The 20,607-nt window shown below is 38.1% G+C and overlaps 1 protein-coding gene across 1 annotated transcript in view; it reads right to left on the reverse strand.

Moving 5' to 3' along the window:
* Window positions 1–20,607, reverse strand: part of LOC127421889 (1,4-alpha-glucan-branching enzyme-like) — a 280,638-nt gene that overhangs the window by 42,196 nt on the left and 217,835 nt on the right. The window contains exon 14 of the mRNA XM_051665092.1: window positions 19,690–19,820. Coding sequence (XP_051521052.1) covers window positions 19,690–19,820 — 131 coding nt within the window. The remainder of the gene's footprint in view (window positions 1–19,689; window positions 19,821–20,607) is intronic.

Here is a 20,607-nt window from a genome sequence, read left to right on the forward strand (position 1 = left end):
CTCTAGAGAAGTTCTGCTACTCCTCAAAATGCAAAGCTGCACTGCGAGTCAGAATCTACTGATTGCTTTGAGCTCCTCTGAGACAATGAAACACATTTTTCCCATATAAACACGGGCACCAAAACCGATGAGCCACCACATCAACAATTCCAGGCAGAATTATTTATCCATTTCAAAATATTAATAATGTATTCAATCAAAAAAAAATTCAAACAACACCAAACATGCACACACACAATTTCCTGTGCTACACTGACTAAATTAAATATTACAAAAAGTAATTGACTAGACTCATGACCAGAATAAGAAATACCTTTGACAGAGAAAAAGAGTGCATAAATGAATAATGCAAACACATTTGGGTGGAAACTGGAAATCTATGTCATGCTCTTGTGTTTTAAGTTCTATGTTATTTACCCAAAAAGTGGACAAATGTCTGGAAAATTCCAGCAAGTGCATCAGGCAAGTTTTCTGTTACAAGTTTCAACTTCAAATCATTCAAGTATGCCATGGCTCTAGGCTAAAAAATGACCATGGAGCCATTGCCCCTAAAATGGCATATTACAAAGTTGCTTGATTTAGATAGTTATTCAGAAGCAAGATAGAAAGCCAAAGAAAAGAAAGAAAGCTGATAAACGATTAATCGGATGATCCGTTTTTAAAATCAATATATAAAGTGTTAAAAATCTTCTTAGTCTTTCCTTACTGTGATGGGGCGGACAAGACTCCATATTAAATGAATAAATGTCAGGTATTCTGGCAAACCCCTATAATTAAAACAGACTTTTCCTTTTTTCTAGAGACACCACCAGTCAAAATCAATATAAACTCAATCAAAAAAGGTTATTAAAATAATTTCCCAAGTTTTCCCTTCAAGTCGTAATATTCATTATGCTCTACAATAATCAATAATATTTTTGTAACTATTGCTGCCTTCATATGCTGTCTGAATTACTCTACTTCCCACTTCTTAAGTGGTTATTATGAGTATGTCGTGTTCAAGTGCTTTGTTGGAAAGAGCAGGAAACGTGGACAACACTGGGTTCATTCATTCAATACATATTTTTTTTTAGCGACTTTTATTTTGACACCAGTCACACCATACGTATTACATATTACATGGAATTTTGGTCAAAACATGCTATTTTGAAGGTATAAAAATGTACAACATGCATCAAATTGGTTGCTGATATACTGTACATAAATGAATATGACCAAATGTATCCGAGTATCTTGACGTGAATCGGACATTATGGCTCACACTGTGTTTGTTGCATGCGGTGAGCTCATCTCAACTGATAGGTTGAAAAACAGAAGATGACACACTGGCGCACGCTCTAAAATGTAATTCAGTAAAACCCAAAGTATACTTGGGTTCTCAGCGTTGCTGATCAGAACGTGCGCATTATACGTGACGCAAATATTGGCATCAGCATTACGAGTATGTCACGTTCAAGTGCTTTGTTGTTGGAAAGAACAGGAAACATGCATGACGGCAGGTTCATTAATACTTTTTTTTTTTTTTAAGGAACTTTTATTTTGATACCAGTCACACCATATTACACATAACTCAGTTAGCTTGCTGATGATAATGGACTTTTGGTCAAATACAAGCCATTTTCTTCGTGTAAAATGTACAACATGCATCAAATGGTTGCTGATATACATACAGTTGTGCTCAATAGTTTGCATACCCTGGCAGAAATTGTGAAATTTTGGCACTGATTTTGAAAATATGACTGATCATTTCAGGAGAAATACAGGCTGCTCTGGAAAAAGACGGTGTGGTTGTTTCAAGGAGCACAATACGACGATACTTGAACAAAAATGAGCTGCATGGTCAAGTTGCCAGAAAGAAGCCAATGCCACAAAAAGTCCGGTTAAAAAAATGCCCGACAACACCTTGACACGCCTCACAGCTTCTGGCACACTGTAATTTGGAGTGACGAGACCAAAATAGAGCTTTATGGTCACAACCAAAAGCGCTATGTTTGGAGAGGTGTCAACAAGTATTGTGCTCCTTGAAACAACCACACTGTATTTTTCCAGAGCAGCCTGTATTTCTCCTGAGGTTACTTGTGGGTTTTTCTTTGTATCGCGAACAATTCTTCTGGCAGTTGTGGCTGAAATCTTTCTTGGTCTGCCTGACCTTGGCTTGGTATCAAGAGATCCCCGAATTTTCCACTACTTAATACGTGATTGAACAGTACTGACTGGCATTTTCAAGGCTTTGGATATCTTTTTATATCCCTTTCTGTCTTTTGACAGTTCTTTTCTGCTCCCCATGGCTCAGTATCTAGCCTGCTCAGTGCATCCACATGAGAACTAACAAACTCATTGACTATTTATACACAGACACTAATTGCAATTTAAAAAGCCACAGGTGTGGGAAATTAACCTTTAATTGCCATTTAAACCTGTGTGTATCACCTTGTGTGTCTGTAACAAGGTCAAACATTCGTATGTAAACTTTTGATCAGGCCCATTTGGGTGATTTCTGTTACCATTATGATTTAAAAAGGAGCCAATCAACTATGTGATAATAAATGGCTTCATATGATCACTATCCTTAAATAAAAGACAGTTTTTTTGCATGATCAATCATATTTTCAAAATCAATGCCAAAATTTCTGCCAGGGTATGCAAACTTTTGAGCACAACTGTAAATGAATATGACCGAAATGGTAAGCGCTAACAATTTGCTGTATTTAGAGAAATTAATACAGAAACTGTACGCTCCTCCACCATGTTGAAAGTTTACATCTTCTCCCATCTCGGAAACTCGGGTACTAAAATTATCTGAGTTTCCTAGTCTCAATTACAACTTGGGGGGTAAACTTCCGAGTGGGAAACTCGTACTTAAGTTACTTAATCGGATAATTCTGATATCACGTAAAGCAGCATTATTGGAATGATTTAGAACACAATTTATAAAATAATTTCAAGAAAACTCAGTTGTGAATATGTATCTTCATTCAAATCAGGCATTATGGCTTGCACTGTGTTTGTTGTGGCATTCAGTTAGCTCATCTCAGCTGAAACGTTGAAAAACAGAAGACGACACACTGGAGCACGCTAAAGATATAATACAGCAAAGGTCAAAGCACACTTCGGTTGTATGCGTTGCTGATCAGAATGCGCAGAGTATGCGTGACGCAAATTTCATCATCAGCACAGTCCCATATTTTCTCGACACGCGGACAGTGCTTGTCTGTACACATCATCTGCGCATGTGCCTGCCATTGACTGTACTAAAATGCGTCGATTGCGTTTGTATTCTTTGCATTCGTATTTGCTCGTGGTCAAGAGAATATACTTTGAAAGGCAACACGGTCGAATGGGCGCGATCCGATCCGGAGTGTGGAAAAATGAAAGTATACCACAAGATGATATCTAACGGAACCGCATAGGAACAGGGACTTTGATATGAACGCAAACAAATTCTCCTGACTGTCGCCAATGGCGACTAGATTTTAAATTATTGACGCAATTATTTTTGGTTGCATTTGCGACCAATTTAGTCGCAGTCTAGAGCCCTGTATACATATATTTATCAAGAACATGCTTTATGTGGTTTTAAACAAGTTAAGCTCTACTGACAGCAACTGATTACCACAGACAATCATTTCGACTTGTACCTCATTTTGTAAAAACAACCAATAATCATGTAATGCACTTACAATTGGGTTTAAAGGCAGAAATGTGCAGGCTGTATGTTTGTTAAAGCACTAATATAAATTCTTCTGTAAAAACTTGTTATTTAAGCTGAAAAATGGGCAATCCATTTAGCAAATGGACTACTGTTCTAACTGAATGGACTTCTGTTATACATTTCTGACATAATTTCTGTATTTGAATTTTCCCTAATGTAAACAGTCTCTTTCTGGTATTCATTTAAAGTTACCAGGTTTATCGTCTCATGACATGGTAAAGACTGGTTATAACTTTTGCATATATGTTAGTATGCTAACAAAAATTTAAGTTTTGTGGCTATAATTTCGAAATAGTGTTTATTGTAAAATGTATCTGGGTGCAAAGCCTTTCCACATAGACTTCCATTGCAAATGCATTACTGTAAACATGATTTTTGTTTGCAAAAATTGAATAATTTAATTTCCTTAAAGGAATAGTTCACACAAAAATGAAAAATCTGTCATACATCCCTCATGTCATTCGCTGCTTTCTATACAATACCAGTTGATAGTGACTACCTGTAAAGCTAAAAAAAAAAAAGCACTCACTGGTATTGTAAAGGTAGTCCATGCAACTTGTGTGTAATATTCCAAGTCTTCTTAAGTATGTATGATGTATGATGAACAGACCAAAATTTCAGTCATTATTCACTTTCAAATCAAATCAAATCTAAGATTTGATGTGCTATTCACAGTGAGCCATGATTATTTTCTTCTGCAAGTGAATAAAAAAGGTCAAGTGAGATATTTAGTGAATAATATTCAGCTGGTAATTTGAATGACTCTTATGAATAAGCGGTCAGCAGTATATGTAGAATAAAGCAGCTTTTTCTTCAAAACGGTTATTAACAGTCTTTATATATATATATTTGAAATACTATTCAACTAATGCCAATTATTTTTTGTATTTATATTATGCCAAATATACTGTGTATGTATGTATATACATATATATATATATATATATATATATGTATGTAAAACTAAATATAAAGCAGTTTGCTTAGTCATGTGGTGTGCTGGGCATCAGTGATGCAGTTTTCACATTCTATGTGTAAGTAAACAACTGTATTCCTGGGTACAAGACTGAGACACTGTAGTCCCTAGTCTCTCTCTCGTTCTCCTCTCTCTCTCTGTGTGTGTGTATATATATATATATATATATATATATATATATATATATATATATACAAAGCAAAAACCAGATTTTTGATAACTTCGCCAAAATAAAAAAATAAAAATGAAATATCACATAAGTATTCAGACCCTTAACTCAGTACTTAGTTGAAGCACCTTTGGCAGCGATTACAGCCTCAAGACTTTTTGGGTATGATGAGACAAGCTTTGCACATCAGGATTTGGGGATTTTCAGCCATTCTTCTGTGCAGATCCTCTCAAGCTCTGTCAGGTTGGATGAGGACCATCGGTGGACAGCCATTTTCAGGTCTCTCCAGAGATGTTCAATTGGGTTCAAGTCTGGGCTCTGGCTTGACCACTCGAGGACACAGAGTTGTCTCTAAGCCACTCTTGCATTGTCTTGGCTGTGCTAGGGTCATTGTCCTGTTGGAAGGTGAACCTTAGGTCCAGTCTGAGGTCCTGAGCACTCTGGACCAGGTTTTCATTAAGGATATCTCTATATTTTGCTGCATTCAGCTTTCCTTCAACCCTGACCAGTCCCCCAGTCCCTGCCGCTGAAAAAAAAAAAAAAAAAAACACAGCATGACGCTACCACCACCATGCTTTACCGTTGGGATGGTATTGCGCAGGTGATGAGCGGTGCCTGGTTTCCTCCAGACATGACACTTGGAATTGAGACCAAACAGTTCAATCTTCGTTTCATCAGACCAGAGATGTTTCTCACAGTTTGAGAGTCTTTAGGTGCTTTTTTATGTGTCTTGCACTGAGGAGAGGCTTCCATCTGGCCAGTCTGCCATACAGCCCAGATCGGTGGAGTGCTGCAGTGATGGTTGTCCTCCTGCAAGTTTCTCCCATCTCCACACATGATCTCTGGAGCTCAACCAAAGTGACCATTAACCCGATGGTCACTTGGTCACCTCTCTTACCAAGGCCTGTCTCCCCCGATTGCTCAGTTTGGCCGGGGGGCCAGCTCTAGGAAGAGTCCTGTTTGTGCCAAACTTTTTCCATTTAAGAATTATGGAGGCCACTGTGCTTTTGGGAACCTTCAATGGAGCTAAACATTTTTTTGTAGTCTTCCCCATATCTGTGCCTTGACACAATCCTGTCTCTGAACTCTGCAGGCAGTTCCTTTGACCTTATGGCTTGGTTTTTGCACTGATATGCATTTTCAGCTGTGAGACTTTACATAGACAGGTGTGTGCCTTTCCAAATCATGTCCAATCAATCGAATTTGCCACAGGTTGACTCCAATAAAAGTGTAGAAACATCTCAAAGATGATCCAGAGAAATGGGATGCACCTGAGCTAAATTTCAAGGTCATAGCAAAGGGTCTGAATACTTATGTCAGTGTGATATTTAAAAACATTTTCTTTTTAATAAATTTGCAAAGTTATCAAAAATCTGGCTTTTGCTTTGTCATTATGGGGTATGGAGTGTAGATTGATGTGAAAAAATATAGAATTTAAATCATTCTAGCATAAGGCTGCAACACAAAAAATGTGAAAAAAAAAATGAAGGGGTCTGAATACTTTATGAATGCACTGTATACTGTATATACACACATATTTCTCACTTTATCTCTGTTTACCTCCACTCCTCAGGGGTTTAAACAGTTGTGAGATGTAACAAACATGCAGACAGGCATCTAATGGGCTGCTTGAATAATCATCTCCTATCCCCATGGGCTAGCAGTGGGTCTTCGTCTTATCCTCAAACGCTCTCGTACTCTGCCCCAGAGCTGGAGCACACTTGGCTTTTACTGCCAGCTTGCCAGCTTTGATAGTGATGATTAAAAAGAAGTGTTGCTCTTCATGAATGCGATAGATGCCCCCCCCAACCCTACTACCCCGAACTTCTATTTGAATTGGATTCTCTCACTGATAGAACAAACTCCCTTTGTTATGGATATTTCTATTATCTATTCATATATATTGATATGTTATTGGGAGGAGAGTACGAAAAACACAATGATCAGATGTGGTATTTTTGAATTAATGGCTGCTTCATTTAAATTGTTTACTGTCTGTATAGAAATAAAAAAGTAAAGTGTGTGCTTAAGCTTTCCTCAAGTGCAGAAAACAGCCAAAAACACCTTGTGTTTAGTGTTAGGCATATTAGTGCCAAACAAGCCCATTTTGTTAATTTTGCATTCCAGCTGCAAAATTATAGCAATTGCTACCCTATGGCTGAAAATGCTAAATAAAATAGTTAAACCCTGGTAAATTGGTAAATTTAGGGCACATTGGCTATAGCAATAAATAAACTATAAGCTGATTGAATATATTCTTACTTCTAAATATGACTGAAATATAGATATCAGTGTAGTAAAATTGTTTAGAAAGATTGTTTAGGCGCTAGTGAAATGATGTTTTCTTTAGTGAAAAGCATCCCTTTGTCAAAATGCTATCAACTAAAGAAAACAAAGACACAAATAATATATTGTCTCCTAATCTTCTGATGGCCACTCAAGCTAACCAATCTTTGGTGTGTTTTCTTTCGACAAATTAGAGTGCTAGCTAGATGGCCAAACATTCTCCTTGTGACCTGAGATTCACCTTTAGATTAAAACTTAGTTTATGTTTGGGCAAAATGTCAGTAGCATTTAACTAAACTAAATGTATTATGTGATTCAGTTCAAAACTGAGTCATTAGCATTAGCATGTAAACGCTACAGCATTACTCCTGGTGCAGCTTTGTGTAGGTCAAGCAATGTAAAGCAATGTTAAAAGTTCAAACAATGTTTTGCCACTGACACTTTCGGCATTTCAAAGCGCAGCCAACGATGACTGGACAATTAGCATGACGTATCATTATGTAAATCAAAATAATATGGAAGAGAGACTGATCCTGTGTGTATATCTACATACATAAAATTGTACGACACAATGCTGAAACCATTTGAAGACATTCAGAGAATTATCATCATCATATTATACAACTTAAATATGATTTTCAGCTGCATTTTTTCCTTAAGTAGGGCATATTTTTCTAACATGTATGTCAAATACTTCAATTGAATGAATACATTTAAATGGTCACCATAATGTCTAAAACCTAACATTTTAAATATCTAGGGCATTTTTGCCCCAAGTCCTGGTTAATTTCTGACCCTGGTTGAAGCCTTGACTTGAGTTATGTGACAGGCTCATAACTTTATCGCTAATGTCTAATGAGGAGCCAAAACATAGGTCTGTCTGCATTTCCAAGCCTTTCAGAAACTGATAATGTTATTATCGATGCCAACATTTGATGCAGAAGAGCACCAGATGAGAGATGTAAAGTATGCAGGAAGTGCTGTATTGCAGAATTGCCCTGTGGATTCACACCGACGCCATGTCTGAGATCCATAAAAAGACCTCTACTGGGAGTGAAGAGGAGAGAGAGAGAGAGAAAACGCATACAGAAGGCAAAGAGGAAGTCAACCTCAAACATCCATGCATTGATCAATACCACCCATTCCCATTAGATGAGCATGAATGTCAACCAGGACCAAAGTATATAGACAGGCAGCACAGAACACAGTGTGTATGAGGGTGTGCCAAAAATACAAAGCGGGAATTCGAGAAGAACTAACTGTGGCCACTGAAAGCGTTGTTTATTTGTGTGAGCTGTCAGCACAGTTTTAGCACCTGATTCACTAAAGGAATTATGAATTCCTTTAGGCACCTACAAAAACGGTACAATTATAAAACCTGTGTGTCACTTCTGAATTACCTCCGCTGAAAGCACTACTTCTTTGCTTGCACTCTCTGGGCTGTTTATGCACCTGATTCACTAAAGGAATTCTGCAAATCAGACAACAGTGCAAATACGAAAAAAAAAAAAAAAAGGCACAATACCCAAACCTGTGTGTCGCTTCTGAATTGTTCTTGCTGAAAATGTCGTTTATCTGCACGCACTGTCTAAACACCTTTTGCAACCATTTCTCAAAAAGGAATTATGCAAATCGGGCAACAGTGCAAACATTGCAACAAAAATGGACTTGTGCGCCGCTTCTGAATTGTGTCCTGTGAAAGAGGCACTTATCTGCACGTGCTGTCTGTGCTATTTTAGCACCCAATTTAATAAATGAATTATGCGAACCATGCAACAGTGCAAACATGGCAACAAAAATGGCACAATCTCTAAACTTGTTCCTGCTGAAAACGTTGTTTATCTGCACATGTTGTCTGCTCAGTTTTTGCATCTGATTCACTAAAGAAATTAACAAATGCGCCAACAAAAACGTTGCAATACCCAAACGTTTGTGTTCTGCTTTTGAATTGCTTTCACTAAGAGTGCTGTTTATCTGCATATGCTGTCTGCACTGTTGTTGCGCCCGATTCACTGAAGCAATTATGTATATCAGGTAATAGTGCAAATGCACCGATAAAAATGGCACAATTCTTGAAATTGTGTCACTTCTGAATTGTGCCTGTTGAAAGCGCCATTTATATGCATGCACTGTGCACTTTTGCGCCCAATTCACAAGAGGAAATATACAAATCAGGCAACAGCACAAATGTGCCAACAAAAATGTTGCAGTTCCCAAACTTGTGTTTCACTCAAGAATCTTGCAACAGTGCCAACAAAAACGTCACAATTCCCAAACTTTTGTGTTTTGCTTTTGAATTGCACTCACTGAAAGTGCCATTTATCTGCACATGCTGTCTGCACTGTTTTTGAGCCCGATTCACAGAAGAAATTTAACAAATGCACAAATACACCGATAAAAATAGCACAATTCCTGAACTTTGGCATCACTTCTGAACTGCGCCTTTTGAAAGCATCATTTATCTGCACGCATTGTCTGCGCTGGAGAACTAAAGGAATTATGCAAATCATGCAATTAACAAACCCGCCAAGAAAAACTTTGCAATTCCCAAACTTTTGTGTTTTGCTTTTGAATTGCATTCACTAAAAGTGGCATTTATCTGCATGTGTTATCTGCACTGTTGTTGCGGCTTTATTCACTGAAGAAATTCTGCAAATCAGGTAACAGCGCAAATGCACCGATGAAAATGGCACAATTCCTGAACTTGTGCATCACTTCTGAATCGCGCCTGTTGAAAGAGCCATTTATCTGCATGCACTGTCTGTGCTGAAGAACTAAAGGAATTATGCAAATCATGCAACAGCACAAATGCGGCAACAAAAACGTCACAATTCCTGAACTTCTGTGTTTTCCTTTTGAATTGCATTCAATGAAAATGCCGTTTATCTGCACATGCTGTCTGCGCTGTTAATTGCGGGTGATTCACTAAAGGGATTATGCAAATCAGGCAACGGCGCATAATCAACAAAAGCCGGCCCAATTATCAAACGTGTGCGTTGCTTCTGAGTGCTAGGTTGCGGAAGACGCAACAGACTTACGCAAAATTGAATTCTTTACTGGGATTGTACAGCATCGCTCTACCACTCTGACCATTTGGAGAATAAAACACAATCTATAATGTGCCTAATTTACATAGAAATGTGGCGTGTTTGCATGGAAAAGAATGACAATGACTTAAACCCTCAGTAATTTTTTTCCTCGTTAAAAAACGTTTTACTCCTAAAGAAATTAATAGTAATTTTGAAACATAGGTATAAAATCATTAGCAATCACATGAGAGGAAGACTCCAGTCATATCAGTAACCTTATAAAAGCTGTTTTATTCTACATGGGGGCTGCCATGTTAGAATCACATGACCAGCCAAATACTACTCGCTTAATCACAGTAACCTCCTTAATATTGGACACTTTCACTCATGGATTAAATTAATCATGGCTGACTGTGTATAGTGAATTTCTACAATGGCATCTGTAACATAAAACTACCGATTTGGAATTATGCTGCATCCATGCCGCTAGGTGTCACTCTAGGTTCAAGATGACACAACGCAAAAGTTACTGAGTGCACCTTTATAGGTGCTGTAAGCGATTTTAGCCATTCTGGAACTTCAACTGAGCCGTTATCTTTCCAAAACACCGCCCTCAAAAGACAGCATTGAGACCAACACCAAACATTAGAGCAGCACTGCATCTTCTCTTGGTTGCAAAATGGCGAAATGGCAAAATAGCACACCATTATACATGAATGAACCGCTTCAACGTCTACACTATGAGAACATGCAAATTGACTGACAGGCAGAAAGCACAAAGTCTTCTGATTGGCTGATCAAAGAATGAGTCAGTGGCCTGTGGTAACATATTTGTTTGCTGTTTACGCAGTCTAGTGCATTCTATAAAAAAAAATAGCTAACAGCACTTTTAAGGCGCAGCACTATAAGCACATTTAGCACCTAGTTAAACTGGATTGCAGCTGTTTAGTGAATAAGACAGGTTTTTGCGCTGAAATATTGTGCGCAAATGTGCTGCAACTGTTTAGAGAATTCCCTCCTAAAAGCATTATTGTGTGTGCAGACAAGTGCGAAAGCAAATACGCAAGACCCAGAATGGTTAATTCAATGTTCCCTGGCAAGCATGCCCGTGTAACAGCAGTGGCTCTCCAGCTCAAATTGGCAGTTCGAAGCTTTTAACAATTATGCTTTTGTTAGCGCTTACAGATGCTTGTCTCGCAGGCTAGGCAGCGCTGGCGGCACAACACTGTAATCAGCGAAGACTTGCTGAACAAAGGGAGTTTCTAGGATCAAAGACAATTTGTTCATATGAAGAAAAGTTGAGGACAAGAGGTCTAAAGACAGTCAGGCATTGATGACCTGAAGAAAATGTGTAGATGATCACGACTGTACGAGGGTCGCAATATTGAGCCTCTCTCTAAGGGGCACACAGGTCTTGCGGCTGAATGGCGGTGGTATTTGATATTAGGAAGGGTTCAAACCAGAACACAATTTTAAAACGAAGCCTCTTGTACAGTGTATCAACTCGGCAGCATCTTGAATCCTTGTTTGTACCAAACTCTGAGCAAATGTAACTAACAAATAACGATTTCCTTTGCAGATGTCTCAAACTAGCATTTTAGTTTTATCCAGGTCCTGTTAATGGTTTATTCGTAGATCGGCCTGCAAATTAATTTTCTCTTTCTGTATTGTTAAAAATATTTCTGTATTTTTATATAGTAGCCTTATATATTGAGTGGCCCCAAATAGTAACTGGGTACTTAAATCATACTTAACCCTTATATTGTGCTCCTGTCAAAACTGAACTTTTATATTTCTTCAGAAAACTGTAGTTTATTTCATCCAGTTAGGATAAAATTCCATGACTTTGTTCACAAAGGGCATCTGAACACACCATTTTTTTTTTTAGATCATTTTCATAAAATGTTATTGTTTTTATTTCACTTTGTTACACCTGTGTTCGGTGTTCCCGACTGACTGGCCATTAGAAATGAATGGATTAGACTACAAAATACAGAAATATTAAGTGTTGAGGAGTATACCAATCCTTTAGATGAGCACATATGTGGATGTGTGTTTGCACACACAAAGTCCTCAGAAATATTTCAAGATCTGCTTATGATATTATGTTGTGTTTGGGCTCATTTGAATCAGGATAGTCTGCTGTAAGTTACGATATGTCACTTTCTATGTTATATGTATGTTTCAGCAAGTAATAAGGAAAAACATGACAAGAACACAATCCTGTATATTATACACTAATATTATTATACACCAAACATTATGACCTCCTACCTAATATGCTGTTGGTCCTCTGAGTGCCGCCAAAACAGCGCCGACTTGCCGAGGCATGGACTCTACAAGACCACTGAAGGTGCCTTGTTGTATCTGGCGCTAAAACATTAGCAGCAGATCCTTCAAGTCCTGTAAGTTGCAAGGTGGAGCTGCCATGAATCAAATTTGCTGGTCCAGCACATCCCACAGATGCTCAGTCGGATTGAGATCTGGGAAATTTGGAGGCCAGGGCAACACCTTGAACTCTTCATCATGTTCCTCAAACCATTCCCAAACAATGTGTGCAGTGTGCCAGGGTGCTTTATCTTGCTGAAAGAGGCCACTGCAATCAAATAATACCATTGCCATGAAGGGGTGTACCTGGTCTGCAATGATGTTTAGGTAGGTAGCACATGTCAAATTGATGTCCACATGAATGGCCGGACCCAGGGTTTCCCAGCAGAACATTGCCCAGAGCATCACACTCCACAAGCTTGTCGTCTTCCCACAGTGCACCCTGGTGCCATCACTTCCCCAGGTAAACGGCGCACATGTACAAGGCCGTCCACGTGATGTTAAAGAAAATGGGACTCATCGGACCAGGCGACCATCTTCCACTGCTCCAAGGTCCAGTTCCAATGCTCGCACATTCGACGGTGATTGTAGGCACATCTGACGGTGGATGGGGTCATCATGGGCACTCTGACCGGTTTGCAGCTTCACAGCCCCATCCGCAGCAGAGTGTGATGCACTGTGTGTTGTGTCACATTCCTTGTGTAACCATCATAAACATTTTCTGTGACTTGTGCCACAGTAGACCCTCTGCCGGTTCGGACCAGATGGGATTGCCTCGTTGCCCTCGTGCATCGATGAGCCTTGGGCACCCAACACCCTGTTGCCGGTTTGTGGTTTGTCCCTCCTCGGACCAATGTCGGTAGGTACTCAACACTGCTGACCGGGTGCACCCCACAAGCCTTGCCATTTCAGAGATGCCATAACAATTTGGCCCTTGTCAAAGTCATTCAGGTCTTTACTCCTGCCCATTTCTCCTGCTTTCAACATGTTGACCATAAGAACAGATTGTTTGCTACCATCTAATCTACCCAGACCTTGACATGTGGCCTTGTTAGGAGATGATCAATGTTATTCACTTCACCTGTGAGTGGTCATAATATTTTGGCTCATCAGTGGAAATTTAATAAAATTCACTGCAGTTTTGCCTCCGAGTGAAATAGATTTGCTCATTGCATTTTACTAATTGAGACCTTTCCAACGATATATAACACATGGCTATCTCATCTTTTTTCATTGTTTTTACCAACTCTGAATATAATTGTTGTGATAAATTGAAACTATGAGAACAAAACAGTTCTAATTTGTCAGCAAATTAAAAAGCATTATTTAAGAATGGGTAGGATAAGCTATAGGCATTGTAAAGTCCAGATTTTAAGCTTTAAAATGATCAATTATGTTTAGATCAAGCAAGTGGTTATTAATTTATTACATAATTATATATATTTTTTTAAATAATATTTTTTTTTTGACCGGGAACATAAAAGGTGTTAGCACAAATAAACTACACAAGGGTTAAAAATATTTGAATGTCATTGCATTGGATACAAAAAATCAAATCATGTGACGTGCAGACAAATACCAGAGTCTGGTGTCAAGATGGATTTTTAAGTGTCCAAATACTTAATTTTGATAAAAAGAAAACCTTTTTTTGAATTTTTTGCTTGAATAGTATGCTTGTGCTATCTTTCTTTAAAATAAATACATAACCTGATATATTTGCTATCAAACGCAAAGACATATATTTTAAGAGTGGCTTAAAATTTTTGGGGCCACTGTAAACAGTATACATAACTCATGACCATGTACTCACATGACTCGCACACAACCAATAACAAATATCATACTCATACCATCTCCTCTGTGTTCCTCCTGAGCCTTGTCTATATGTTTTTTTTTTCCTTTCCATCATTTCTCAGATACATAAAGCTTTTTTTCTATAAAGTCATCGAGCAAGTCTTTCTGTTGTGAAACATATGGCAGTTTTGCCCGAGGACATGCCTGTTATATATTCAAGGAGGAATGCTGATATGGTTGAATTATTTAGAATGGCGTCCAGGTAAATGCCCCTGACAGATAATGGGGAGAATGATGACCTGACACAATCGCAGACGCCTGTTGGCACACGGCGTATCAAAGACACATCAGGTCTGACAGGAAGAGCTTTCATGATGATACCCAACTGGGATTCACAATACTCCAACCATCTGAATGGAACGCGCCCATTGAGAGACAAAGAGAACGAAAGATTGGAGGGAAAAAAAAATGCATGGAAGGTTTGAGCTCCTGTCAAATGCTGATGTCGACAGAATTTTAATAGCTCGTGTTTGTGGTAGAGAGCTTATCTCAGGGGAAACTTTGTCTTCGTTTTTTGAAGGTAGAGGAAAAGTCTAAAAGACAAAACTGCTGCTCGTCCCACTGAAAGGACATAGGAGAGACTTTTTAATGCCTTAAAATGTCAGAAATCTAAATTTGTGATCACTTTCTGATCCCTTAAGTTTTTTGTTTGACTTACAGATGTGGTCAAGTTTCGGTTTGCACTTGTTTACAAAAATGTGAGGTTTGCAACTAAGTCTAACACTAGTAAAAACACTAAACACTAGTAGCAAAAATGTCTACTAGTGTTTTCTGTGTAAACAGACAGAAACCCTTAAACCCTGTTCACACTGCCTGCGATTTTATCACTTGAGGTCACTAGTCACTGTACTCAGGATCTAAAAACGAAATGTTTTTCATTTTGTTTCTTTTTTTCTCAACAGTCTCCTTTTCAAATAGTAGAAAGTTAAATTCTAAATAGTTAGAACGAAATAAAATATATATATTTTTTTTTTTTCAAATGACAGTACTCTTTGCTAAGGGTGGGAGATATACCAGTTGCAGTGTTGCCAGATCCCACAAGAGAAACAAGCGTACTGGTCTGGAAAAACAAGCCCAAAAATAAGCCACTTACATCACCAAAATAAGCAAAAATAAGCAATACAATTTTCCCCATGTGGGGGAAATATTAGCATAGAAATCATAACAAGCATAGTATACAGTAGCCTGTAAAATGCCCCCCCCCCCACGAATAATTAGATTTTACTTACAGGTCTGCTTCTCAGTCAAAATCTCTATTATTGCATCATATCTAACAATATTTCAGTGAAGATTTGGAAACCAAATCCTCTAAAAATGTTCCATGTATCTATCCATCATCCATGTTTTTATAATTGCCATGAGTGGGCAAAATTAACTAGGCTGCCCTGTGAACGTGCCATTCACAGATCCATTTTCAGATGAAAAGCATGAAACAGCAAGTGCTGAATGCTGCCACATGGGTCAGATTGGACTCCTCCACTGTGTGTTTGACACCACTCATGTAGAGTTCGGCTCAAACAGTAGGTGGGGATATTTGACAGCTGCTAGCAGTTGGTTGCAATGTATTATGAATAGGTGTTAAAAAGGTCTTCAGCATGCAGTTACATGCATAAAACTGCACTTAAATGTTCTCCCAAACACAGAAGGTTTAGAATGTTAATGCCCTATTAAGTTTTAAATCAACAAAACCTACCTACCTCCCTACCCTAAACCTAACTGATAGTGTCAGAAAAAGCAAATGTGACAAAAAATGCAACTGCTGAAGCAACCACGTCATTTTGTGGTTCTTCTATGATACTTTCGGCTCACGTCTCGATTTGCATGCTAAGCCGAAACTTGCATGCAAAGCTCAGTTGAGCTACCACACAGTTTAATTGCATTTGAACAAGCATTTGGACTTGTTAAAACATATCGCCTTTCAAGTCATGCACTACAGTAAAAGTGTTTAGGCATCATAAGACAGTGTTTTTTAACAAATAATCATCTGTTTTACTTGTCAAGTAAACATGCAATGGCACATATCATGTGAAACCAGCACATCCGAAGCTCAGTTAATATATTGCTGGACTAAAATAACAAATGAGCATTCCAATCCAAAGTTCACTTTTGCAGTGAAATTACAATTCGGAAGTATCTTCAAAAGCAACAGTGTTTTGATATTTAGTGGCATTTTTTATAACTTTTTTTGTGTGTGCTTTTTTTTTTTTTACCATACATTGAGACACTGACGTAGTAAGTAATTTATGCATTTAGGAAATCAGAGACCCTCTCCTTGAATTCCGAACACAAGTGTTCACAGGAGACGCATTTGAGACACCAGATTTAAAAGGTGATCTGCCTGACCACTTGTGAACAGATCACCCAAGACTGATCTATGGAATACAAAGGGTTATTTTTGAAGAATGTCACGGCTGCTCTTTTCACATAATTAAGGTGAATGGAGACTTTTTGGGGCCAATGTATATAGACATACATACATAGATATGTGTCTGAGTTGGCGCATATGTGCAATGGCTGGAGTGTAATGAAAAAGCACTCTGGACTTGTTGGGTTGGATGTGTTTACCTCTTCTGACAGGTAGTTGTACTTTCATCTGTCTTCTGCTCTAATTGGATGCTCTGCTTTAAGTCCCATCGGTCGAACACGCTTGCCTCACTGACACACAAACACACACTGCAATGCTAGGCAAATTCACCTGCGTGTTTTCCTCTCACAGTAATAATGACAGCTATTTCAGATGCTTCTCAGCTGTTTACATCTAAAAGCTGGTTTCTCCCCCACTCTCCTCCTGAAAAACGCTTTTTGAAGCATCAAACCAGCACAGATAGTGACAGATAGGTTAAATGAAAATCTGCTGTACACAATCGTACAAAAAACACGAGTCTCCAAATCCAGTGTCCAACATTTTAATTGAATTCAGTAAAGAAACGGACCCGTGCTTTTGGACCTACTATATGATCTACTAACAACGACCAAAAAAATGTAAAGAGCTCGAGTCCAGATTAGTGTGGCAATAACAGCCTCAAAATGATTACCGTGATATTGATTAAGATATTCGCACTCAAACATTTGCAGCATAAAATTAAAGGGGATTATTGAGAAAGCAAGTAATATTCAATCAGTGTTGCACTTTCAGGTGAAATATATTGTGGCAAATCAATGGCAATAATCCAAGTTTTAAGTTTTAAACCCTTGCGCGCATTATTGACGCTTGCGTGCAGTAGTTCATTGCCGTGCGAGGAAATGGGAACAACCCGCGCACTCATTTTAAACCCTTGTGCGCAAAGAAACATCTGCCGTGCAAGCAAAGTTTGAAGAATGATTTGAACACCTTTTAATTTTGTCAGTCGTGGGGCGGGCTCTGTTTTGTGTGTAACCTCAAATATAATTGGCCGTTCCCTCTTCCAGGAAGTTAGTTGTGATTGGCTCCCTTTTATTTCAAAGAACCATAACAAACTCACCTGTTCTTCGTGAGAGACAAGGCTTCATCAAGGGACCCTCTGCATGTGTGTCATTATTAATTTAATTGCTGCTAATTCTTCATATAATAACAGGGCTGATTTAATGTTGTATAATGTATGTAAGTACTGTGTATCTTTGCCAGACACGGTAAAAACAGGAAGTTGACTAGCTAATTGTTGCATTCCTGTGATGTTACTATAGAACATTAAGAACTGCTGTTTATTTATATATAATACGTTATACAATCTGACTTTTGACATTGCAGTTGTAAGACATTTTATAATTAACTGAAAGGTTGTGAGCCCAGGAAAATAAATCATAGCCTTAGTAACAGGAGGTTGCAACGTGTCTATGTCTACATTGGTGACTTTAAACCACTGATTTCAAAGTTGTTATAAGGTGACTGTCTTTAGTTTGCATATTGTATGTCAATTTAGATAAAGTAAATTAGTGTACATATAAATAAGCATGCAATATAACAATTTTAGAGAAAGCATTTTTTTTTTGTCAATATGAGTGGTTGATTGTGTTTTATTATGCTTTCCATCCCTTGTACATGGGTTTCTATCTACACGTCACCCACAGCTATGCATTTAGGCCTAAATTGTGCCTAAATTGTAATTAATAGCTGTAGTTTACTGCACCAGGGGCATATTGTCTTTCTATTACCTATATCTCTTGACCGGCTGTCACTGAACCTGCCCTTCATCTGTAGAAACAACTAAAAACTATTTAAAAAACTGAAGCCCTTGTGGCCTTATACTACACATAAAGCAATAAAACAATATTACTGTGGTCAATGATAATTATGACATTCCAATGTAATACAGAAGTGCAATATTTAATTCAATGACATGTCCTGAAATACAGTATACAAGGACAAACATGAGCCAAGATACTACAGTACATGTAACAAGGTGTTTTATGACAGGATCAAGCAGATGACCATACAAAACAAAAAATGTTAAACTAAAATGTTGAATAACCAGCAGCCTATGTTCTCTGCATGTACCTCCCCTATTGATCAGCCATCTTGCTCGATTTGCCACTTATTACTGGAGTCTTATTACTGGAGTAATACAATTTATAAAAGATAAATTGTTCTATGTAGTTCTACCTAACATCACAAGAATGCAACAGCTAGCTAGTAAACTGTAATAAACTTACTGATTTTTAAAGTGTCTGGCAAAGATAAACATTATATAGTATGAAATCAGCTCTGTTAAATGTAAAGAAAAAAAATACATTAAAAAAAATTAGCAACAAGTAAAGAAATAATTACTCACATGCAGAGGGTCCCTCGATGAAGTCATGTCTCACGAAGGTGAATTTGTTATGGTTCTTCGTAATAAAAGGAGCCAATCACAACTGATTTCCGGGAAAAAGAAATAACCAGTGATATTGAGGTTAAAGACAAAACAACAAGATCCCGCCCCACGACTGAATATTATTAAAAGGTGATCCCGCCCCACGACAAAATTAAAAGGTGTTCATGCGAGCAAAGTTTGAAGAATGATTTTGCTCGAGCGGCAGAGGTTTCTTTGCATGCGAGAGCTTTTATTGCATGCGCAGGAGATTTCGTGCGTGCGAGGGTTTAAAATGCGCACGGGTTCTTCCTTTTTCCTCACGTGGCTTTAATCTATCGCATGCACGAGTGTCACTAATGCACGCAGATTATTGCCATTGATTTGCTGCCATAGAAATCAACCTATTAATGGCTTACTTATTCAGTAGTTAACTGCATATTAAACTGGGATACAAGAAAGAATTTTAACATTAAAAAAAGAATACATCAGCTCTAAAGCACTAACCCTGTATAATGCAAGAATGCTCATTATTACAATGTGAAGAGTGCTACAGAGGTGAAGGATACTTCCCTGCCGGCCCCACAGCAACTCTATAGCTGCTGTAGCTTTTGGTGGGGTGGAAGTTGAAGATGAAGAGGACATTACCCCTCTCGAAGATGATCACCTTGTCTTCCTCATGCTTGGCGCTGACATAAGCCTACAGCAGAGAAAGATGGAGAAATTCAAGGTTAAGCCCAAATGGGACTGCTTGAGATTTGAGCTCTTTTTAATCACAAATGCTCTTGACTTCAGACTATGCATGCCTGATCTTTAGCGCACAGTTCTGAAAACACTGGTGGTTCCCATCTATAACAGTCCTGTTGAAAAATAAATGTGATTATAAAAAATAGCTGTGAGGTCGAGGGCAATTGCAACTCTAGTTATGCTAGTTAATTGCTAATATATATATATATATATATATATATATATATATGCACAGTTGAAGTCAGAAGCTTACATACACTTAGGATGAAGTCATTTCTAACAATTCCATAGATTTCATATTAGCAAACTATAGTTTTGGCAAGTCATATAGGACATCTTCTTTGTGCATGACAAGTCATTTTTCCAACAATTGTTTAAAGACAGATTGTTTCACTTTTAATTAACTATATCACAATTCCAGTAGGTCAGTTAACTTAATTCACTAAGTTAACTGTGCCTTTAAGCAGCTTGGAAAATTCCAGAAAATGATGTCAAGCCTTTAGGCAATTAGCCAAATAGCTTCTGATAGGCTAACTGGCTAATTGGAGTCAATTGGAGGTGTACATGTGGATGTATTTTAAGGCCTACCTTCAAACTCAGTGCCTCTTTGCTTGACATCATGGAAAAATCAAAAGAAATCAGACAAGACCGCAGAAACAAAAATTGTGGACCTCCACAATCTGGTTCATCCTTGGGAGCAATTTTCAAATGCCTGAAGGTACCACATTCATCTGTACAAA

The sequence above is a fragment of the Myxocyprinus asiaticus genome, chromosome 31, assembly GCF_019703515.2.
Source record: "Myxocyprinus asiaticus isolate MX2 ecotype Aquarium Trade chromosome 31, UBuf_Myxa_2, whole genome shotgun sequence".
Classification (NCBI taxonomy): domain Eukaryota; kingdom Metazoa; phylum Chordata; class Actinopteri; order Cypriniformes; family Catostomidae; genus Myxocyprinus; species Myxocyprinus asiaticus.